Source organism: Colletotrichum fructicola, assembly GCF_000319635.2.
Source record: "Colletotrichum fructicola Nara gc5 chromosome Unknown KSG_Nara_v1_contig08, whole genome shotgun sequence".
Taxonomy (NCBI): domain Eukaryota; kingdom Fungi; phylum Ascomycota; class Sordariomycetes; order Glomerellales; family Glomerellaceae; genus Colletotrichum; species Colletotrichum fructicola.
In genome coordinates this window covers 2,774,383-2,797,495 of record NW_027094058.1, presented here as the reverse complement: position 1 = coordinate 2,797,495, position 23,113 = coordinate 2,774,383, and the positions used below count along the sequence as shown (strand labels likewise).

General features: G+C 46.8%; 8 protein-coding genes across 8 annotated transcripts; 6 read left to right on the top strand and 2 right to left on the bottom strand.

Moving 5' to 3' along the window:
• Positions 1 to 224: 224 nt before the first annotated feature.
• On the top strand, positions 225 to 1,699 carry CGGC5_v013839 (uncharacterized protein; the record flags this gene model as incomplete). Its single annotated transcript, XM_066152997.1, has 7 exons — positions 225 to 313; positions 413 to 463; positions 516 to 528; positions 604 to 628; positions 1,345 to 1,379; positions 1,443 to 1,482; positions 1,542 to 1,699. 7 exons carry the CDS (start codon positions 225 to 227, stop codon positions 1,697 to 1,699), a joined length of 411 nt encoding a protein of 136 aa, XP_066007788.1.
• Positions 1,700 to 7,068: 5,369 nt separating this feature from the next.
• Positions 7,069 to 9,421, top strand: orc1 (Origin recognition complex subunit 1; the record flags this gene model as incomplete). The annotated part of the gene is made up of 4 exons (XM_032027066.1): positions 7,069 to 7,470; positions 7,520 to 7,956; positions 8,012 to 8,643; positions 8,697 to 9,421. 4 exons carry the CDS (start codon positions 7,069 to 7,071, stop codon positions 9,419 to 9,421), a joined length of 2,196 nt encoding a protein of 731 aa, XP_031876490.1.
• Positions 9,422 to 9,601: 180 nt separating this feature from the next.
• On the bottom strand, positions 9,602 to 11,044 carry prp46 (Pre-mRNA-splicing factor prp46; the record flags this gene model as incomplete). The annotated part of the gene is made up of 1 exon (XM_032027067.1): positions 9,602 to 11,044. One exon carries the CDS (start codon positions 11,042 to 11,044, stop codon positions 9,602 to 9,604), a length of 1,443 nt encoding a protein of 480 aa, XP_031876486.1.
• A 700-nt stretch (positions 11,045 to 11,744) lies between these two features.
• CGGC5_v013836 (Ankyrin repeat-containing protein) lies at positions 11,745 to 12,843 on the top strand (the record flags this gene model as incomplete). The annotated part of the gene is made up of 7 exons (XM_032027068.1): positions 11,745 to 11,799; positions 11,851 to 11,876; positions 11,938 to 12,066; positions 12,141 to 12,243; positions 12,320 to 12,571; positions 12,626 to 12,720; positions 12,793 to 12,843. The coding sequence occupies 7 exons, from the start codon at positions 11,745 to 11,747 to the stop codon at positions 12,841 to 12,843; spliced, it is 711 nt and encodes a 236-aa protein (XP_031876491.1).
• Positions 12,844 to 12,975: 132 nt separating this feature from the next.
• On the bottom strand, positions 12,976 to 16,132 carry sgm1 (the record flags this gene model as incomplete). The annotated part of the gene is made up of 5 exons (XM_032027069.1): positions 12,976 to 13,932; positions 14,034 to 15,520; positions 15,629 to 15,811; positions 16,023 to 16,041; positions 16,124 to 16,132. The coding sequence occupies 5 exons, from the start codon at positions 16,130 to 16,132 to the stop codon at positions 12,976 to 12,978; spliced, it is 2,655 nt and encodes an 884-aa protein (XP_031876487.1).
• A 1,146-nt stretch (positions 16,133 to 17,278) lies between these two features.
• On the top strand, positions 17,279 to 18,705 carry ACER3 (Alkaline ceramidase 3; the record flags this gene model as incomplete). Its single annotated transcript, XM_066152996.1, has 10 exons — positions 17,279 to 17,383; positions 17,455 to 17,493; positions 17,569 to 17,716; positions 17,821 to 17,960; positions 18,036 to 18,101; positions 18,155 to 18,171; positions 18,220 to 18,269; positions 18,327 to 18,473; positions 18,526 to 18,563; positions 18,601 to 18,705. 10 exons carry the CDS (start codon positions 17,279 to 17,281, stop codon positions 18,703 to 18,705), a joined length of 855 nt encoding a protein of 284 aa, XP_066007787.1.
• A 461-nt stretch (positions 18,706 to 19,166) lies between these two features.
• pfdn1 (Prefoldin subunit 1) lies at positions 19,167 to 19,670 on the top strand (the record flags this gene model as incomplete). Its single annotated transcript, XM_032027071.1, has 3 exons — positions 19,167 to 19,196; positions 19,274 to 19,440; positions 19,508 to 19,670. The coding sequence occupies 3 exons, from the start codon at positions 19,167 to 19,169 to the stop codon at positions 19,668 to 19,670; spliced, it is 360 nt and encodes a 119-aa protein (XP_031876514.1).
• Positions 19,671 to 21,308: 1,638 nt separating this feature from the next.
• CGGC5_v013832 (Reticulocyte-binding protein 2-like protein a) lies at positions 21,309 to 23,107 on the top strand (the record flags this gene model as incomplete). Its single annotated transcript, XM_032027072.2, has 5 exons — positions 21,309 to 22,376; positions 22,434 to 22,589; positions 22,808 to 22,840; positions 22,936 to 22,980; positions 23,039 to 23,107. The coding sequence occupies 5 exons, from the start codon at positions 21,309 to 21,311 to the stop codon at positions 23,105 to 23,107; spliced, it is 1,371 nt and encodes a 456-aa protein (XP_031876489.2).
• Positions 23,108 to 23,113: the final 6 nt, after the last annotated feature.

Sequence of the window (23,113 nt, the reverse complement as noted above, 5' to 3'; positions counted from 1 at the left end):
AAAACTTAATTTTATATTAATAGAACTTATATTTATTAAGCTTTATATATAATATAAACTTTCTTAAGTAGTAAAATATATAATAAAAATTTACTATATAATTATCTTTTATCTCTAATTATATTATAATATTATCTATATATATTATATAATATAACGTACATGCATAGCGAGTCGCGCATCATAGCGAGTCGCGCACTTTTCACCACCTCTCTACTATTTTTATGTATCAATCAAGCTACATCGTACAAAATCAATCAAAACTACTCATCATCCTCTTCTTCAGAGGTCTCCCCAACTACCTGACATGTTCGTACGTTATGTCCAGTCTTTCCACAATTGCCACATCGCCGCCCGCGCGATTCACCCCCCTCTGTACGAGCACCCTCCTGACGCATATTTTCGCCTCTAGCATCAACAACCCCCTTCTCTACCCGGATCGCCTCAGCTTCAGCTGCGTTAAGTGACCCTTCAAGACGCAGTTGGGACTTTTTAGCCCTCCGGCGCTTGCTTAGTATCTCATTTGCCGTACGAAGCCCGCGGCACTCAGCTTCAACAAGAGCTAGTTTGTGCGCTAACTTGCTAATACCTTTGGCTTGCAAGTCAACAACTTCGTACAAATGTGTTGGTGAGCTATGTTGATGACTAGTAATCCTTTTCTTAAGTGAAGCAGAGCTTTGTACGGCGTCATGTGCTGTGGTTGGTGTCTTTGGGTCCCATGAGCCCTGGCTGCTTGGGCGTGAGTTGGATGGTGTTGGCGTCTTTGGCTTGAAATCCAGGCGGGAAATAACTACTTCTGGGTCAAAAGGTACAAGGCCAGCCTGTCTAAAACCAGCTCGTACGTTTCCTTCACCCATTGAAGAAAAAAGGCTGCCTTAAAGGCAGGAAAGAAATCGTCCTTAGTAATGTGCGTAATCTGCATCCGTATCATCTTCTCGATTTCCTTGCCGTACGAAGCCTTCAGCGGACCAAAACATCCAACATCAAGAGGCTGAAGCTCGTGCGATGAATGGGGAGGCATGCAAAGAGCAATAATGCCGTGTTCGTTGCAGTAATCGTCAAACTTGGTGGATTTGTGGCTGTTGTGGCCATCAAGGATTAGGAGCCGCTTAACACCCTTCGTACGAGACTTTGTGCACTTTTCAAAATGCATTAGCCAATCTAGGCCAATCTCATTCGTAGTCCATCCATTTTCGCTAGGGTGGACGCGCCATTCGGGTGGGAATTGGCCATTGGTGTACCACGAGAGCAGGTGATATTTGCCCTTGACAATGACGTACGGAGGCAGCGCCCAGCCATCTGCACATACACCCTGAATAACAGAAACCCATTCGCGATTGCCAGGTTACTTCGTACGAGGCCTCCCATGGCGATCAGAGGTTGTAACAACTTTTGCGTGCGACAGCATTCCCATCAAGAATCCAGTCTCATCAAAATTATAGATATCTGAGTCGATGATACCGTATTTTGCAATTGTGTTCCGTACGAGCGCAAACCAGCCTTGTATAATCGTAGGATCTTCAGCTAATGCCCTCTGATAGTCGATTCGACGTCGAAAACGCATTTTCAATCGTGGTTGGCGTCGTATGAAGTTTTCTGCTCATCGCGGTCCGACACGCGTCGCGTCGCGTACGTCAACGAGACAATCGGCCATATCTCGCACGTCTTCAAGCCGCGGCGGAAATCCTCGATCGACTAGGTCGATAATTCGTTCAAGAATCACACTTTCTTCTGTCGCAGTCATCTTCATTGAGTTCGTACGCGTTTCGTGTCGTGGTAGTCGTCCGGCGCGTCGGTCGCGGAGTGTTGCTTCGGGGATATTATAGATAGAGGCTGCTTTTCGTACGGATAGTTTTGGCTCTTTTTTGATAGCTTCAACTGCAAGGATAATGCGACTTTCATTTAAAGAAGAACCCATGGTTGTACGTGGAGAAAAGTTGTTGTAAAGGTGAAGGGTGTAGAATTGAGGAAAAGTGCGCGACTCGCTATGATGCGCGACTCGCTATGCATGTACGTTATGTCTAAAAAGTTAAGAAATATTTAGTATATATATATTTAAAATATTATTAATATATTAGTTAGTATAAATAATATAACTATATATTTAAAGTATTTATATTATATATAAAATATAGTTTTTCATTAATCTTTTAACTTAATCTAAATCTAATAATGTATTTTATAAATAAATTTTTCAAATCTATTTTATTTTATAAAGTTTATCTAAAAGTTTACTAATAAATAGTAGTAAATACTTGTTTTTAATTATAACTTTATTAAAACTATAATAATTTATATAGAACTTTAAAGAATTTTCTTTTTTTAAATAAAGAGAATTAATACTTCTATTTTACTTATAGAAAGTTAAATTCTTTATTTATTTTACTTTTAGTACTATATTAATAAAAATCTTTTAGTTATTATTTCATTAAAAAGATTTATTTCTTTTATTACTTATTTATTAAATACTCCTTTTCTAGATTTAAGCTTTTATAGTTATATCTTTATCTCTTTTATTTTTTTCTTTTCAAAATCTTTAAACTTTTATCTCTTTAAAGCTAATAGTACTTAAGATATATAAAATATATATTTTATAGCTATTTTTTGTTAAGTTTATAGTTATAATATAGCCTTTTTATAAAAAGACTATAGCCAAATTTACTCTACATATAAGTATAATTAACGTGGTTCATCAGTCAGCCGGCCGGACCAGTCAGCCGGACGTTATTTTCTAAACACTCTTACGTCCAAATCACTTAAACCTTTGACCCGTAAAATCTCAACAACCATAATGCCAATCTACACCCAAGAAGACAAAGTCATTCTCGCGATTGAAGCGATCCGATCGACACACGCTGCAGGTAATAACTTAAGCATTTCGCGTACTGCAAAGACCTACGGTATCCCAAAGAGCACCTTAGCCGATAGAATAAACAACCAACCGCAACGCGAACAAGCTTAACCCTAACGACATAAACTCGATCCGATCGAAGAGAAAACACTTCTTCTCCAATACGTTATTGAACAGGATTCCAGAGGATTTCCTTTCCGCCTCAGCGGTGTGGAAGATATAGCTAATCTCCTGCTGCGAGCCTGTAATAGCAAGCCTATTAGCAAGCGATGGGCTAGGTGGTTTGTAGACTCACAGCCTGCTCTGAAAACCAAGTTTAATCGTCCATACGATTATCAAAAGGCTCTTCAAGAAGATCCTAAGGTTATATCAAAGTGGTTTGCGCTATTACGCAACATAATGGCCAAGTATGGTATCTAAGAGGGGGACCTATATAATTTTGACGAAACTAGCTTCATAATGGGCATAATCACCACGTTAATAGTGGTTATACGCGCTAATCGACGCAGCAAAGCAAAGTCTGTCCAGCCTAGCAATCGTAAATAGGCTACAGTTATTAAATGTGTTAATTTGGGTGGGTGGTGCATCCCTCTGTTTGTAATTATTAAAGGCGTATATCACTTTACCAGTTAGACCATGGAATTAGGTTTTCCGGGCAACTAGGTGATCAAACCCACGGCTAATGGATGGACGGACAATCAGATAGGTCTTGACTGGATTAAACACTTTAATAAACATACTAAGAACCGAACGAAGGGTGTCTACTAGATGCTTATTATCGACAGCCATAAGAGCTATTTATCAGCTAAGTTTGACGATTACTGCAAGCAGAACAATATTATAACTGTTAGTATGCCTGCACATTTATCATATCTACTATAGCTATTAGATATTACCTTTTATTCGCCTTTAAAACGCGCATATAGTGATGAAATCAACCAATTCATCAGAGCCTCTATAAATCGTATCACTAAGTCTGAGTTCTTCTTTATTACCTTCCACTAAGCCCACAACAAGGTTTTTAATGAGGAAAACATCAGGTCTCCTTTCCAAGGCGCTAGAATTTCACTATGGGACCTAGACCATATCATTAAAAAGCTTAATATGTATTTATAGACCCTTACACCTCCTATAGCTAACCCTTCAACACCTCCACTTTAGCAGTCACAAACGCCCTCTAACCTATAACAAACCGTCTCACAGTCTAACTTTATCAAAAGTCGCATCTCTGCTCATCAAGGAAGCTCACTGACACTAATTATTGCTGCAGTTGAGCAATTGTCAAAGGGTGCGCAGGCAATGGCGCACTCAATCACTATTTTGACTGATCGGCTTCGTACCCTTGAGGATGCGAATGTAGCACTTGCTAAGCGCCGGAGGGCTAAAAGAACGCGGGTCCAGCTTGGAGGGGCACTTAGTATAGAGGAATCTCAGGTTTTGCTTGAAGGGAAACAAAAAGGGAAACGTCCAGCACCTCAAGAGGACGACGAGGGGGGTCCATCAAAGAGAGCCCAGCCAGCTCGGAGACGCTGTGGTATGTGTGGTGAGACTGGGCATAACGCGCGAACCTGTTCCAAAGATGTCGAACCCTCAGGAGATTCTGATAGCGACAACTAATAGTTGATTTAATGCGTTGTGGTTGAGAAATACTAGATGTTGTTGTGTACGTGGGAAAAAACGTCCGGCTGACTGGTCCGGCCGGCTGACTGATGAACCACGTTATAGAAATACTATATAGGCACTTTAACTTATGCTTTCTACTAATTGAAAAAAACAGTATAGAGACCTTATAACTTCTTTTTTAATATATTTTTAGAGAATAACTATCTTATTCTTAGTATAATAGTAGTAAATATCTTTTTTAGTTTTATAAGTAATATAAAAATATCTAAATTAAATCTTTAGTTTATTTATTTCTTAATAAGTTAAGTTTATTATCATATTCTCTATTTTTTTAATTTAAATTATATTTATATTAGCTTTTTTAATAACTTATTAATTTATTATTAAAATAGGACTTATATTTTTCAGTCTTTATATTATTTCTTTAAAATATATTAATTAACTATACCTAATTAATCACTTTTAGCTATTATTTTATTAAGGTACTTTACTAAAGAGTTAAAACGTATTTATACTCTTTATAGCTATATGATTATTCTTAATAAAGTTTTTTATTTCTAATTAATATTTTAGTTTAAACTAATTTAAATAGTTACTTTTAAAAAGGGTTTATAACTATTTTCTTATAGTTTTCTATTTAAGTATTATTAATATAAATTTTAAAACCTTTTAATTTGAATAACTATATCTTTAAGGTTTTTTATTTTTACTTTTTAATATTATAGTTCTTTATATATAATAAGTAAGAATTTAAAAAAAATATATAAACTTTTATTTTATTATTCTTTTAGTCCCTTATATTTAAGTTATAATACATTACTAATCACTCCATAAAAACTTAAAATAATAATTAGTATTTTTTATACTTAATTATATTAAGTTTCCTTTAACATTAAAACTTTTATGTTTTTAAGTTAATATATTATTAGTAAATAAATATAATATAATTAGCTTAAGAGACTTCTTTTTAAAGTTCTTTTTAAATTAATATTATTATATTTCTTAAATATAGAAAAGCTTTGTAAAAAACTATTTAATTTATTAGTTTAATATATTTTTAAAATATATTTAATAGTTATTCTCTATAGTTTAACCTAATTATTAATTTATTTAATATTAAAGATATAAAAGAAATCCGTTATTTTTAACTATAATGTCTTAAGAGGCAATATTATAATTACATAAATTAATAATTAAGTTAAACTATAGAGAATAATTATTAGATATGTATTTTAAAGATATATGAAACTAATAAATTAAATAGTTTTTATAAAGCTCTTTTATATTTAATTTATAAATTATTTAATAAGTTTTTAAAAGAAATACTTTATTAACTCTTAATAAGCTTTTTGTTACTATTTTATTATCTAAGTATAGATATTTTATTACTACTATAATAATAATTAAAATCTATTTATTTCTTTGTTACTATTTATATATTATTCTCTTTAAAAAGTATTTATATTATATTTATATAGTGATTATTGTATTACTAAAACTATTTTTAGTTATTTAAAATAAAATAGTTATAAAACTAATTTTATAAACTTTTATATCTAATTACTTTACTAATAACTAAAGTAATTAACTATCTTTTCTTATTTAGTTAGTATTATTTTTAGCTAACTTAGTTTTAATATAAAGTAATAAGTACTTTAATAAAACTTTAAAGAGGATAGCTTTATATTAAATATAAATTCTTATAGTTTATTTATATTAAAATCTATTTACTAAGTATTTATTAAAACATTACTCCTTTTATAAAATATTTTAACTTATATTAATTATTTTAAATAAAATAGAAGTTATAAAGTTATAAAGTAATAAATTAGAAGTTTTAATTTAAAAAAAGTTTAAAAATTATAGTAGGCGTTAACCTAATATTTTAATTATAGCTTACTTCTTTTAAATTCCTAAGAAGTAGAGATTTTACTATTAAGGTTAAAGTATTAATTAGCTAAGGTTTTATTAAGTATTTATTAAAACTTTACTTAGTAATCTTTATATATTACTATACTATTTCTACTTATATTATAGTTATAATATATACTATAATTCATAGTATTATAATTTATTATATAGTATTTATTAATATTTTAAAATAAAACTAAAGAACTATATAACTTATAAGCTATTAGCTAAAGAGATAAGTTAGAAGTTACTAAAATATAAGTTTTATATGAAAATTATTATAAGTAGCTAGAGATTAAAATTTAAATATATAAATATAACAAGTTTTTAAAAGTTATTAATAAAGAGTAAGAAGATTAATTAAGCTTTTATAGTTAATATTTACTAAATTTTATAATATAAAGCTAATTTATATAATTATACTTCTATACAAAGTAAGCTTTATTAAGGCAAACTACAGTTAATATATTAGATTAACCCCTACTACACCTTCTAGACATTTCCTAATTAAGGCCCTTCCTTATACTCTCATATACCTCCAAGTATCCACATGACGCGTCCTAAACGCGTCAAGTAATACAGTGCCTACATCCTCAATCAACAAGAACATACTGACACTGAGAGGTAGCAGACACAGACACCATCACCACGGAAGCCTGTAAAATACCTCGTGTGGGCACCTCATGGCCGCTTCCATCCGTACAAGTCGGCGTCCGGCGCGCAAGCCTACGGGTGTCGCGAGAGATGACTCGGACGACGAACTTGGCGTCGAAGATCTTCCGTGGAAATGGCTCTACGATCGTGCCACTACGAAATCTCCCGACACACACAAGGAAAGCGACACCCCCCGGAAACGCAAGAGGACAGTCAGCGGACCGCGAATAGTTGGTGCCGGCCTCGGTACCTTTCAGTGCTTTGTTGGCGATTGTGTGCTCCTCAAAGCTGAAGGATCGAAAGAAGCCTGGGTTGCTATCATTTGCGAGTTCGTTGAGGACGACGAAGGAGAGAAGGCGGCAAACTTCATGTGGTTCTCCACGGAAAAAGAGATACGCAACAAAGAGAGGAAGAGGCTAGACTTTCTGCCTGTATGTTGTCTGTTCAGTGTATGTCAATACCGAGGCTTACTTTCATTAGAATGAGTTGTATATCTCCCCTTCATGGGACGTCAATCCCTTAGCTGCTATAAATGGCAAAGCCATTGTTCTTTCTCCGCGCAAATTTGCCCAAAAGTACCCATCCGGAAAGGTGCCTCGATCCTCGCCTGACTACGGCAAGGTATTCATCTGCCGGCGCGGATGCAACACAAGGACAGCAGCATATACAGATGAATTTGTATGGGAGGATATCTATCAGGCCAACGACCAAGGCGTACATGACCTCATTCAGTTTGCTAAATCCCACACCAAGTCGACAAAGAGGCGTCTGGGCACAAGGGAATCGACACCAGAACAATCCCATGCTCTTCCCGAAGGCACTGGCAACATAGCGACACCGAAACGGACGACCAAGCTGGATGTTTCTACGCCCCGAGGAAGTGATCGCCATGTGACGACACCATCATCACGGAAACGGTCTGTAAAACTGCTTGCGCATCATTATCGCCGATGAAACTAACTTGCTGTTCAGTGTCGTGGTGAAGAAGACTTTAGAGTTCACACCGTTGGGCACTCGAAAACTATCCCCAAACCGCCTTCAATCATCGCCATTCCAGTTAGCACGATCACAGCTTCACGTTGCATCCGTTCCATCCAATCTGCCTTGCCGAGAGAATGAGTTTGCTACGGTGTATTCTCATCTGGAAGTCGCGATTGCAGATGGGAGTGGAAGTTGCATCTACATTGCTGGTACACCAGGAACTGGTAAGACAGCGACCGTTCGTGAAGTTATATCTTGTCTCGAAGACAATGTGAGGGCGGATGAGTTGGACGACTTCATCTTCGTTGAAATCAATGGCATGAAAATCACTGATCCCCACCAATCATACAGCCTTCTCTGGGAGGCGTTAAAGGGGGAACGTGTCAGCCCATCGCAAGCCATCGACCTCCTAGAACGAGAGTTTAACAACCCCAGTCCTCGCCGCACGCCATGTGTTGTCCTAATGGACGAGCTGGACCAACTGGTGACGAGAAATCAAAGCGTCATGTACAACTTTTTCAACTGGCCAGGACTCCGGCACAGTAGGCTCATTGTTCTAGCTGTCGCCAATACCATGGACCTTCCTGAGAGAACCCTCAGCAACAAGATTAGTAGTCGCATAGGTAGGTCGTCAAGGATGCCATCCGCCCATCCAAAAGCTCACATAAATGTCCAGGCCTTACACGAATCACGTTCCCGGGGTACACGCACCAGCAACTAATTCAAATTATACAGTCCAGGCTGGAGGGAGTACCTGGGGACCTGGTTTCTCCGGATGCTATTGGCTTTGCCAGTCGAAAGGTGGCCGCTGTCAGCGGTGATGCCCGGAGAGCCCTGGACATCTGTAGACGAGCCGTCGAACTCGCCGAGTCCGATTCCCGTACCGGACCCGACATGACTAGTCGAGAGGCACGTACAACTGGCAATCAAACAACGGCAAAGGTCACTGTGGACATCATCAGAAAAGCCATTGGTGAAGCCACCACGAACCCGATACAGCAGTACTTGCGTTCGTTGGCGTTCGCACCCAAATTACTTCTGAGTGCCTTGCTGGTCAAAATCCAAAGAAACGGCACTGTTGAGACAACATTCGGCGACGTAATGGACGAGATGTATCGCATAACGAAAATTGACACTGGAGGCCTAGACCCCGGCCTTGTTGCGGCAATGGTAAGTGGCTCGTCAGGAGCCGATCTGGGCCCAAGCAGGGAAAATGCTCGGGTAATGGAAGCCATGGGACTTCGCCATGCGGCAATGGAGTTGGTTGGCGCAGGCATCATTGTCCTAGAGTCGCAGAGGGCCGAGAGACCGAGTAAGATGCGCCTTGCAGTTGGAGATGAGGAACTCAAGATGGCGTTCCGAGATGACGGTGAGGTTAAGGCCCTTGGTCTATTTTTCTAGTTCAAGCACCCCCCACGCCGTTGCAATGGCACGGCGATAAGATAGCAGAAGCAGCGGGTATCTATTAATCTTTCCTTCATCGTGTGTCCCGGCCCTTCACTGTCTCTGAGTCTGTCCAATGTTGTACCATCCTATACTAATGTCCTCTGTAAGGTAAGCTCCCCTCCGAACCATTTCGCACTAGTATTTGCGTCGTGCGAGCGTTGGCTGCCAAAGTACAGGATGCGTTTCAGGAGTCGCCTTTTCATCCTGCTTCCATATTTTGATTGTTTTGTCTGCCTCACCACAAATAAGACGCAGTCCAGAACGATCAAAGGTTGAGCTCATGATCCCCGCCTCGGCATCCAAGGACCCTGGCTGCGCTGTGGTATCCAGCGACTGGAAGCGATGGCCCGTCTTCCAGTCCCAGAAGCTCATCGAGCCGTTGTCGCCGCCGGAAAAGAGCACGTTTTCCTGGTTTACGCTGAGAGTATTGATGATGGCATTGTGTCCATCAAAATTCTGCATAAAGGCTCCCTCGGGGCATTTCCATTGCTTGATGCTCCCTGTGCTACCAGAGGCAAAGGTAAACTCTTGAGGATGTGTAGCCAAGGCCCTGACGCCTTTTTTGTGATGTGTAAGGACACCCATGGTCTTGCCTGCAGCCAAGTCCCATAGTCTCACGGTTGCATCAAGAGAGCCAGTCATAACTTGGGGGTCGACCTCCTGGCACTTAACATCCGATACGGTTCCAGTGTGACCCGAAAGGACGTGTATGTTACTTCGAGTTCGCATATCCCATACCCTCGCGACGCCATCTCGACCTCCCGTCACCAGCACATCCAGTGTCGGGTGAAGCGAAAGAGTGTATACGCCACTCAGATGACCATGGTAGTGTCGTATGACTTTGTTGGTTTCAAGATCCCAGCATTTGACCATCTTGTCCTCACCGCAAGAAAATAGGTAAGGATGGCGCGGGCTTACGGCAAGGCCGCGAACTGTCGATATATGACCCGTCAGGGTGAGGCGGAGGGATCCTGTAGCAATGTCCCAGATCTTGATGGTCCTATCGCCCGCGCCGCTCGCAAACCACTTATTTCCAGGCTCAACAGCTAAGCTTCGCACCCAGCCCAAGTGACCTGAGATGACCCTCATAAGCTTCCAAGGAGGATGCCATTCGGGCTTGCCATTCTGTGATGCCGACGATCCAACCCGTGCAAGGCTCATGGGCTCAGAAGACAGCTGCGGAGACGAGCCATTGGATGGATGAGTGGCTTTTGTGAGCTTTGCAGACTCAGCTGGTCCCTCGAGAAGTTTTTGGACGGATCGTTGGCGTACGAGTGTTTGCTCAGCGTTGGTGTTCGGTTTGGTTCTGCGCGACTTAGAAGCAGCTGGCTGCTTGGCGGCGAGAGATGCTGGAAGCTGTTGCACGGGGGCATATTCCAGCCGGAAGCGACGTTCGGTGGGGTCCCTGTCATCAAAAGCCTCGATTGTGGTTTCGGCCAAGTCAGTCCTCTGTCGCTTTCTCGTTGGCGCGCTAAGCGAATTTGAGTAGAAGGACTTGGTCGCTTTGTGGTTTCCATCGAGCAACTCTCCAAGACTTGAGGTTGTTGGAATGCTGGACTCGGAGACAGCAACATCCATTGTGAAGACGGATCTCGGGGCTTCCGAGGACTCGGTGGTTGGAGTTCGTATCTCGGGGGGGGCCGATGGTTGTTGGAAAGGCAGAGTTTCGATTTCGGTATGAAGGACATAAGGTAGTCAGCTAGCCTCGCGGAGCGCGTCTCAGCGCACGGACTATGTGGGTTGCTGAGCCTCACATATCGACGCTTTCGTACCTGATACATACGGTGCGATCAGAAACCAATTGCGCATTTTTACACTGTATACCCAGCACAGGCGTGTGCTCAGCCCCACCATCTGCCCGTCCACCACCGGCACCTAAGGTACCTATCCACGTTGGAGGACCTTGGAGGACCTTGGAGGAAGGTGTGTGTGTGTGTGTGTGTGTTTAAGCCTTCTAGAACCCCAAAAGGGTACGCGGCTGCTATCTGCCGCTCTACTCATACATTATGTAACCAACTTCCAGCGCTCAGGAGGTGCCAAAGCCTGCTGCAGTGTTGGAGGAAGGTGCACTGTGCCTAGGTACGGCACTGCTGATACCTATCATCCTAAGTATGGTTCTCAGCGTCATCCCGCCGTGATTCTAACGTAGAGTCCAGCTTTGTAACCTTTCTCTGTTATATCTCTGTTATATCTCTAACTGCAAGAACACTTCCCACTCTCAGTTGGCCGTGTCGTTGTATTCTAGCGAACCACCTTTCTAGAGGACTGGACCCGGACCATGGACGATACTCCAGATAAATTTCCACTTCATTCGGCGGCGCGTGAGTGTAGAGGTAGGACTCATTGATCGCAGTAGTTTGCTCCATCCCTGACGAGCTGGGCAGTTTCGATTGCAGAGACACTTCTCAGGGTACTTCAACTCTTTGACGCTTGCACAAAGATGTCTGAATGGCGAGGCTGATAACGTCCAGACGGACCCCAAGCTTGCTCTACGTGAGGACGATGACGGTAGGCTGCCACTACACTGGGCCGTTTCTTCCAACTGCACCGAAATCGTCATCCTCCTCGTGCATCAACGTGGCTTCGACCCGGACATACAGGTCTGGTTCCCATCCAACTACTCCCTTAGGTTGGGGATGACAACTAGTTCACTTGACTCACATTCGTTATGCAGGATCGCAGCGGCTGGACGCCGTTAATGATTGCTGCCAGCATCAAGGATGGCGAGGACCTGGTTCACTTGCTGTTGCAGAAGGGCGCTGATGCGAACCTGAAAAGTACGTATGCATGTTGGATCTCCCGTCTTGCCTGCGTCTTGGCCGTAGTGGCTGATGCCCCGTTTGCGATTCACAGACCACAATGGGCAGAGCGTCCTTCACTTTGTCGCCTCCAAAAACAACTTGGATGTTGCTAAGATGCTCCTCAATCATGATCCCCCGGCGTCCACTAGAGTTCGTGACAAGCGTGGCCAATATCCTATTCACCGGGCCGCGGCCGTGGGCTCAATCCCCATGATGAGGCTGCTCATTAACAATAAAAGCCCTCTCGATGCAACCGACACTTCGGGGTATACCGCTTTACACCATGCCGTTGCTGAAGGACACGGTATGTGTAACTTGTGCCACTCTTTTATCCACTACCTAACATTTCAATTTCCAGGCGACGCAGCCGTAGCATTACTGAAGGCTGGCGCAGACTATGGTAAAAAGGACCAAGATGGCTGTCTGGCCCTTGACTTGGCGCCAGATAAAGAGGTAGGTTGTGTGGTCCTAGACTATCCCCATCCCTCCGAACTGTGTCCCCAAATTAAACCGGTCTTGTCGCAGGTTCGCCGTTACATCGAGCGTGCCGCCGAAGGGGAAGGCATAGACCTCTGAACCAAGGAGGCCACACTACCACCATCTGTGAAGCCATAATCAATACAGTCCAAAAAAAAACACGCATCGGAATCATGTTCATCATTCCTATGCGGACTATTACATGCTTAGTCCAGAATATAGCCGAATTCGTCACCTGACCGTGCGCTCTACCAAATCGCGATACATGGCCTTGACGTCTTGCACGTCAGCGCGGAGCTCCTCCACCAGCTCACTTTTCTCACCTAGTACTTCTAGCGTCATTTGGTACCTGGAATTGATGTCCTCGACCTGGCCTTCCAACTCAGCCACCCGTTTTGATGCCACCTTACCGGATTCCATCTCTTTCATTAAAGTGGCTATTTCTGCTCTTGCCTCATCCCTCTGCCCGGATATTCGCGCAAGCTCCTCGCGCGATGTTACCTTTTCAGCCTCAAGTCGACGGATCGCGGCACTCATCCTCTCGACGAGCTGGACCGAGGGACCCGCCCCAACAGTTGATACGGACACCATATCTTGCATCATCTGCCTTGGTGAAGAGGTCGTCTCCACACCGTCGAATAGATCGTCCTTCTCGCCTGCGTGCGATGTCGGCGTAGGCAGCGAGTCTGGTGCTAAGTCAAAGGATGGGACGAATGCTGAACCTGGAAGGCTCGGCGCGCCGGATGCAAAGAATGGCGCTGAGGGAGGATGGGCGGATAATCGTCTTCCTGGAGAAGAGCCTTCGTGAACACCGTCTGTTCCACTCGTGGGGGTTGAAATTTTGCGGCTCTTTCCTGAGGCACTTTGTAGCATGAGTAGATCATTGCTCAAAGTACGGGTGGGAATAGATAGTAGAGGCGAGTCTGGCCTGCTCTGCATCCTCGATATTGAGTTCGAGAGGTGGTCTTCGAGCCATGGTCTCCGTTCAGACTCGGTCCTCTCTGCCTTCCACGCCGCGTGTTGCTTCTCCGAGTCAAGTTTTGCCCGCGCAAGTGCAGCTTCGGCGTCATCTGCTCGTTGTTGTAGAACATCGATACGAGATTGATATGCCTCAGCATCCCGCTGGTAGTTGGGGAATTTGTTCGTAAGCTCCTGTATCTCCTCATCTTGACGCTTGCATCGAGTCGCCTGTGGAGACGTCAGTATTCGCAGTCCATTGCGAGGCAAGATGTCCTGTGCAAGTTTGGAGAAAGAGGTGGGTTGAACGTTATCAATGGAGAGTGTCTTACGGTTTCTCTAGCCTTTTTTCTCATTTCGGATTCCCTTCGCAAGGCATCGTCTCTCTCCCGTTCTAGATTACCGAGTCGAGCGAGCAGGCTGGCTTCGATCCCCTGCCAATTCTCTGTAGCAATCGCATGTTGAGTCTGCAAGGTTTCCACCTGCCGCAGTAGCTTTGCCTGAAAATCGCCCACCGCGCCAGAAGAAGCCTCCTCTGCCAAAGCACGCATTGCCTCCAGCTTGCCCTCCAGGACCTGAAGCTCTGCCTTCATCTCCACTTCCGTGATGCGGGCTCGCTCCGTCGCACGTGAAGCCTTTTCTTCCGCCTCGGCGGCGCTAGCCTTCGCTCTGTCAGCAACCAAAGTCTTCTCTACCTGCAAAGCAGCTATCGTGTCTTCAAGGTCCTTGGCTCGACGTTTCTCGATATTCAATGCTTCTTCGTTAGCTTTCGCGAATGCTGAGTTTGCCTGGTCCGTCGCCTTCTGAAGATCCGCCCGCAACTTCTCTATTGTGTTTTTATCGGCGATCGCCCCCGCACGCAAGGCATTGAGGTCGTCCTGCATGCCATTAATGCGAATTTGCAGCTCCTGATTCAAGTGCTCGAGCTCATCTACCCGGCTGGCTCTTGAGCGCAACATTTCCAAGTCCGCCGTCGTCTTTTCGTACCGCGTTTTCAACTCTGATGTCGCCTTTTCATCACTGACAATCTGGGATCTAAGCTTTCTGATGATGGTCCGGTGCTTCTGTTCAGTGGCTGCCAAATTTCGCCCTTCTTCCATGAGCAGCGCAATCTTTTCATCTCTCTCAGCCAGTTTCTGCTCCTGACTCCCAGCCGGAGCCTCTGCAGCAGACTTTCGAGCGACGTCAGTCGCCTCTTTCGCCAAGAATTGCACTTTTGCCTGCAGAGCCTCGAACTGTTCAACGTGGCGATGTATTTCTTCCTGTTGCTCCTTCGCTGCTTGCTCGCAGCTAGCTTCCAGCGACTTTACCTGGGTCTCGAGGTCGACACAATGGCTGCATTCAGTGCCGGAATTGTGTGCAATGCCGTTTGCGCTGGGCTTGGAGAGGGGCATTCCAGGCAGTCCAGCGGAAGTGCCAACAGAAGTGCTCACAGAAGCAGTGTTGTTCTGAAGTGTGCTCTCAGATTCGCCAAGTATTATACTCGGCAGGCTTTGGCTCTGCTGCAACTTTTCAATCGTAGCAAGTTCGTCGTGAACTTGGTCTGCTATCCCAGATTCCCGGCTGATTCCAGACGTCGGGTTGGACTCATGGAGAGCGGCAGGGAGAGCGGCGGAGGCGATACTCGAAGCGAAGGTAGGCTCGCTCTGAGGAGTAATAGTATCGCAACGCGCGCTCTCAACGCTCAATCTGGCACTGTGAGAATCTGACGTGGCGCTGCGAGCATCTGCGGACTGAGGGTTCTTGGATGCCACGGCTTTCGCCAAGCGCTCTTGTAGGCGGTCATTCGTGCGGCTGCTGGTTGAGGATCGGGATGGCCCTATGTCAAGGAGCAGTCAGCAACCGATTTCAAAGTATCGCGGGGAAAGGCAATCGAGGCGAGATTCAGGCGAAGCGTCACCAGCCCACGAATAAGTGTGTGGCTCACCAATCTGCTGCGGCTCTCCTCTGGAAGGAGTGGCAGGGCGCTGAGGGGATTGTCCTGGCTGTTGGAGGGAGCCATTCTCGCCCTCCGCCAGGATGTTATCGAGGCGGGCCTCAACGCCAGCAACGGCCTGCTGGAGGAACGAACCCCATCGTGACGATTTAGCGGGTGCTGTCATGATGGAGCCTGATGCGGATGTGAGTATATATCACAACGATATGACTTGAACCGTCTAGGCCTGTTGGCTGTTGCGAAATGCGGCCGGCATGGACATTTCGGGTTTGAAGTGCGGGCCGAAAGATGGCCAAATGAACGGGGCACACAAATCTGGACGCGACAAGTCGACCGACGAGGCAGTGGCGCGACTCCAAGCTGTAGTTACGAAGCCGACACCGACAGACGGTTTGGGTGCTGGACTGTTTGATTGTAAGGACCGTGGTATGCAAGGGAACCGGAGCAATGTCGGGTTGGCGGGTGTCCGGTGTTGTTGGATCTTACGTGGAGCATTGCCCAGATGATTGTACCCAAGGCAAGGTGGAACGAATCGTGGTTGTAACTGGGGTGCCCTGCAGAATGCGCACCGCACCCTGAGTTAAGTTACTAGCTCGGGTACGTCAGGCACTTTGGTTCACGTACTGTGACATATCTGGCATTAGATTACGACACCACCTCCTACTTACTTGGTGCATACCCCTATATCGGATAACATCTACTTGGTGCTCATGAATACCCGATTATCGCATCTTGTCGATTGCCGACTCAACGTGTCTGGCTATGTAAGCCAACATGCCGTTGCTCGACGTCATCCTGCCTACCTAGCCTCGGAACTCGTCGCACAAGCCCATCAGTTGGTACTGATATTGCCACAGCTGCAGCCAACCCGAGTCGTGCTTGCGACATGCGGAACCCACACAACTGGCAATTGGCAGCGACGGGAGCGGGCGCGGACGCGGACGCGGACCTGGCTCGGATTACCTTGTCGTCCATGGACCAGACGCTTGGACAAGTGCCAACCTGACCTCGTCTTCCTACATTTCTCAAAGTGCAGTACCTGGCAAGGTCCCTTGGTCCGTCGAGCTTGTATTTTGGTCTGGCTGAATAGACACGTTACTTGTTGGAACCCCCCCGCAGACTATGTCCCGAGTTGTCCATAACCAATGACTTGGTCCTCTCTACCATCTATCCCAATCCAACTTCTCTGATCTGAACGAGTGTCCCCTCACTGAGCCGTCCGAGTCTCACCTCACGTTCCTTACCTGGACCATTCAGGTCCTGCTCTGCCGCTGACCCCGGCCAACTTCATTTTCGCTCACGTAACATCGCTTCCGGTTCGCCCGGAGTAGCACGATCTTTTCTTCCTCTTGTATTCTCTACTCATACTCTTCTTTCCCATTCTCCGACTTCTCGACCTCGAAGTCGCAGTATCTCGCCGTCGCTCGGTGTATTTGGTTCAGCTCAGCAACTCGAACCACTGGACACTTTGACCCAGCCGTCGAAACTTCCTCGGGAAAGCCCCCGTAGCCAACACAACAAAGTTGCGTCTGTGGACGATTCGACAGCTCGGGAGAGCCATTCCCCGGTCTACATAATTGTGCCCAACACTCGAACGACTCCGCTCGCCTGACCAGATTCTATCGACATACAGACTAGTCGATGGCGGCGGCACCGCTGTTCCAGGCGTTGCGCCTGTCCTACAATGACGGCACTACGGATGGCTTTTGGGGCGAGAAGACATCCACTTTGAATTTTTGCGAAGAGGTATGAGGCGACTTCCAGGCCGGACAAGCATGCCCCAACGCCGCTCTCAAATTTGGCTCACCTCTTCCAAGGACTATGTCGTGTCGTACTACTGCGCCGAAGTTTGCAATGTGAGTTGGTATTTTAATTCATGGGTCAGTTGCGAGCATGTGAATTTTTCTAATGCAGAAAATCCTGCCTTACAGACGTTCACGAACCTTCTCTTCATGTGGCTAGGCTTGAAGGGAATCCACAACTGTATATCACAAGACCACCCACGCATATTTCTTATAGCTTACATGGGCTACATCATCGTTGGTCTTGGATCAACTGCCTTCCACACCTCACTTAAGTGTACGGCGTTTCCCGTCCTGCTCCTCAGTGTTTATTCAGCCCCCTCTTGTTCCTGCTCACCCCATGCTCACACATCGTCAACCCTGCACTAACGACTGTCTCAGATCCCATGCAGCTTATCGACGAACTTTCCATGATTTACACCACGTGCCTCATGGTTTTTGCTACCTTTTCGTATTCAAGATCAGGTCGATTTTCCGCGTTCTTAGGCTGCGGTCTGACGCTTCTTGCCGGTTTTATTACGGTATGTCATGTACTGCGATGACCCAGCCAGCCTCCACGAGCAGTGACGGGCACTGGCTAATATCGCTACTATTAGGTATACTATCACGTCACAAAAGACCCTGTTTTCCACCAGAGCTGCTATGCGGCGTTGACAGCTACGGTGATACTTGACCCAATGCGTCGTGCTCGACACTATTGCTGAGTCCTATACAGGTAGTATTTCGGAGCTTGTACGTGATGGAAACGCAATTGAGACCGGTTCTCGTTAAAAGGAACAGCACCAAGGCCAGCAGTGTCCTCAAGACCATGTGGATCATGGTCGCCACCGGTTTGTTGTTGGCCGATTCTTTTGAATTGGTGAATCATGCTTAACTTTGATGCATAGGGCTCGGCGTGTTTCTCAGTGGCTTTCTCATCTGGAACCTAGACAATTCTCTGTGCAGCCATATCAGGAGGTTACGGCGCCAGCTTGGGTTTCCTTGGGGTGCGTTGCTCGAGGGTCATGCCTGGTGGCATTTAATGACAGGTCTTGGTAGATCTCCCCTCCCGTTGCATGTCTGTCCAGTAACTGACCTTACTTTCAGGAGGTATGCGCCGTTCACCCCGGCATTTTAGGGCAGAAGTATGTGATTGAAGTGTCTGAGCTAACTATGCGTCAGCTTACTACTACATCACGTGGGGCATATGGCTACGAAGATGCCTCGAAGGCCGAGAAGATGAGTATAGGCTGGTATGGCCAAGGTCAATATCCTCAATTCCTGTAGTGGTGAAGGCCAAAAAGGTCGAGTAAAAATAAGTCAAAGCATGCGACCTGCGCAAACGAGAGTCGACGATGCCACGAGGACAACCCGTGGTGGTACAAAAGACCGATAGGTCCCCATTTGTGGGCTAGTAGACACACACCATAGAGCATGCAGATGAGTTTTTCCAATCGCGATCAACTAGTGGGATGATGCTTTGCGGGCGATTACCTAGTCGGCTTAAGCGGCAGGAAAGGTAGATGTGCCTGCAAGACTCCGCCGCATGCTTGATTACCTAAGGTAATGGATACACTGTACATGCAGGCACCTGGCACCATCCAACAGCACTCGCAGGGTCTTCGTCTCTTCATCAACTGGACAGAACGGCCGCTATCGCGACTAACCCGGCTACCCTTTGTCTCTCCCGATAACCAGACTACATCTGACATACTCTCTCATACATGCCAAGGATTGCAACAGCCAAAATGTCGATTCCGAACCAAGCACTTGAAAAGGTAGGCATACCTAGAGCCCCTAAGAAACTCAGAACCACAGGGAAGCTCGCAGGCTCACCCCCCCTCGTCGCACGCAGTTGATCCGTGAGATCGAGAGCCAGGCCATCGCGGCCCAGCAGCAAATTGGCCAGGCGCGCACGCAAATGACAGCGAAGCAGCGGGAGATGCGAATGGTGCGCCTGACCTTGGATGAGGTGGCGACTTTACCTCCCAACTCAAACGTTTTTGAAGGTGTTGGCAAGATGTACGTGGAAATTGAGGAGGAGCAAGAAATGAACTCTGCTGACTGTGCTTGCTTGGGGGCGGAAAAGGTTTGTCTCGCTACCCACTCCGCGACTGACGGAAAAACTGGAGGGTCAGATCAAGGAGAAGGAGGGTGAAGTCGAGAAGCTGGGCCAAAAGCTGCACTACCTGGAGACGACGTTTAAGAACAGCCGGCAGCACATTGACCAGATGCTCAAGGCACAGTCCTGAATGAAGGAATGCATACTTCGTTCGACCTGGTGGTGAAGGATGGCACTCAGTAATCCCAACGTGCACACCGTAGGAAGAAACGTGGGTACTGAGCAGAAGTTTCAAGACGCTGCGTTAGCTGCATTGTATTTGGTGGGAACTTAGGCATCAGGATGGACATCATAGCGACCTCAGGTGTCCCGGCTTCATCATCGCAGTAAATGGACCAGGCCAAGTCGAACTCGGTGGCACGACGAGCCGATCCTGCTGTCAGCCGGGCACTTGTGTCATTCAGAGCCCATTTCAAGTCCTATAGATGAATTCCATTCGACGCATGTGTTGAGGACGTTGGCGTGCTGGTGATGTGTAGCCGAGCGCTGGCCATCTGGGGGTATTAAGACCAGGGTGGGCGTTGCATGACAGACGTGATTCAGCCTGTTGAACAGTTCCAGTAACCTCCACCACCTTTCATGACTGTTATCTATGCATGATGGCTGACACCTTTGGGGCAGATATAGGACAACTCAAGAGCAGTGCCCGAAAGCTGGGGGTGTCGCAAAATTACGGTGAGGCTACCTTAGTGTGGGGAGGCGGAGGCCGCAGGGTGAACTTTTGGAGCTGAGGATTGACGCAGACAAGACTCCCAGGCAGCAGGCAAGCTCAACTACCTAGGCAGATGCCAGTGATGGGTACGCGAGCCGGGTTAGCCCTGCATAGTGAGGTGACGCAGAAAGGGTGCGTATTTTGTCGAACGGGCTTAGGCAGGTATCTTTGCAAGTACATGCGCTCCCTTTGTCTCCCGTCCCGTCCCCATGCCACCATCCTCAGCATCCTCAGCAGTAGCATTGAGTGCTAGACCGCCGGCGTCGGACCAGTCACAGCAGGCGCCGACGAGAAGCCGACCGGTGGAACCACGGCGTTCCGGCCCCCAAGAAGCTCAAGCCACCCGTGGGAGATGGGCCCACACCGTCAGCAGCTGTGCAGCCCTACAGCAGGAGTCTAGAATGCTAGCGGTTAGCTTGTGTGGAGACGAAGGAGGGCATGGCGAATTAGCGTGCAACTGCGGACGAACCGACGAATCACCAGCCAGTATAGTCAGCCCCCTGGCCAGGACACGCCGATAGTCATTCGTCCTGTCTGCCAAAGTTCGCTCTTTCACCAGTCACCTAACCCCATGGAACGGCAGGACGGTACGACTATGGTACATCGATCTCCATATCTGTGTCTGCCTGCTTACCGTTGCAGCTGTTCCAACTGCAACCCCTCCTCCTCCCCGGCCCCGGCCCCGACCCCGGCCACCTCTCTGGTACCCAAGGCACGCAGTTGTGAGGCCTTTCCTCCCCTCTTGTCCCTCTGAGGTCTTTCATTCTCCGCCCTAGGACAGACTGGCCAACCCAACCTCTTCATGTAAGCAGACCGGCATGTTGCGCGAAGCATCTCGTCGGCTCCTATGCCCTAAGCCAGGGAAAGCATAAAGAGCCACCAACTCACTTGCCCGCCCCCGAAACCCCCTATCCTACTCCCCTTTCCTTCCACCTTATCCGCCATCACGCGCCGCCCCCGTTCTTCACTTATGGTCCGTCGCTGACCCTGTCCCCTCTCCATTCGACCCTATCCCCCAAAATTGTGTGTTTGCCTCGTTGGTCATCTCCAGACGTCATGAGCAGCTATTACTCAGATGACGACGAGCTGGACATTCATGTCTCTCGTCGTCGTGCTCCTTCGCCGTCACCCGTCCATTACGTCGAGGCAAGGCCAAGACCTCGCAGCTACTACCCGAGCGCTGCGCAACCTAGTTATCTCGTACCAGAGCGCACCATAATATCTGCGCGCACTCGATCTCGCTCACGGGACCGGCGCTCCTCACCCACCAGCAGCGCAGCACCGGCACCGGTGTCGGCACCGGTTATCATAAACAACCGTATATACAATGAGCATTCGTCGGACGAAGACGATGACCACCGCCCTCAGACATACCACCGCCCTCAGACATACCACCGTCACCGCTCCCACTCTCGAGCTCCCTCTCACTCCCACTCTCGGTCACCATCATCCTCCTACATGACTCGCGAGGAGTACGAGGCTGAACGCGCTCGTCAGGAACTGCAAGAGCTTAGGCTCAGCCAGGACCGAGAAAAGGAAGAACGGCGTATCCAGCAAAAGTACCGAGAAGAGGCTGAGTTGCAGCGTGCCAAGCGTGACCTAGATGACATTCGTGGCAGAGAGGCTCGTGCTTCGGAGGAGAAGCGCTTCAAGACTCAAATTGAACTGCAAAAGTACGAAGAGGAGATGCGACTAGCCGAAGAAGCCAAGAAGCGGGACAAGGAAGCCTCCGACGCAGTGGAGCGGTACAAGAAGAAGGAGCAAGACCGCATCGCAAAGGAAAGGAAAGAGAAGGAAGAACGAGAAAAGGAATTTCAGAGACGACTCCAGGAAGAGCGCCAGAAGGAGCTCGACCGTCAGGCTAAGGAGAAGAAGGAGAGAGAGGACCGAGAGAGAGAATACAAGAGACGTCTCCAAGAAGATTTGATCAAGTCGGGCTTGGACGAAAGGGCGATTGCAGCGATTCTGAAGAAGGAGAAGATCCCAGAACCGCCAAAGCCTAAGCCCGCCCCAGTCGATCATGCCCTTGTGGCTGCTCAACGCCCGACATATACACGCATGGCCCGAAAGCATTTGTCCATCGAGACACTGAGGACATATCGTGTGGAGTGGGAGTTGGATACTGTGAGTGACTTAAAGGTCTCAATATTCTTTCGAAATGCGTCCGCTCACATCTCACAGGACCCTGATTACGTACTCATAAAGCGCTGGGTACCCGAGTGGGAGCAAGATACCCTTTGGAGGCACACTAGAGCGCTCCGTGAGAAGCGGTCATCCAAGCTAGTGCTGGAGATTGAAGACAAGAAGTCTCATCGGCATGAGCCGGAATTTGAGTGGGTCAGAAAGAAGAATGACCGTAAGAGGAGCAAGTCCCCAGCGCTGCTCATGTACCTCGCAGGAGCTAAGCCGGCATGATGTTTGGAGGTCAATGGCGAGGAGATCAATTTACCGGCGCGTTGATCATGTTATATAGTATCAAACGATGACGTCCAAGGTGTTTGTGTTTTCGTTGATCGAGGTGAGATTTCAAGCGCATTTTGTGCGCGCAAAGCTAGGGCTCTATTCTTGTCGTCAAGTCGGAGGTCCAGGTGCGCTCAGCTCTTCTAATCAATTCTTCATAAACTGTCCAGGCCAAAGCCGAGCTCATTGCCTTCCTGCTCATTCGAAGTGTGACCCCGTCTAGAAAGGAACGAGCGCCCTCTTCCGCAAGCATCTTGCGGCAAGCCTGGTACATGTTTCGGTAAATGGATGGCTGGAGTTGTATCCTTGTCTTAACGGCATCGAAGGGATTGGAAATGACGGAACAAGCAGCACCGGCCATGATGGCGGAGCTGAAGTTGACAAACGTCGCGTGAGAGGTT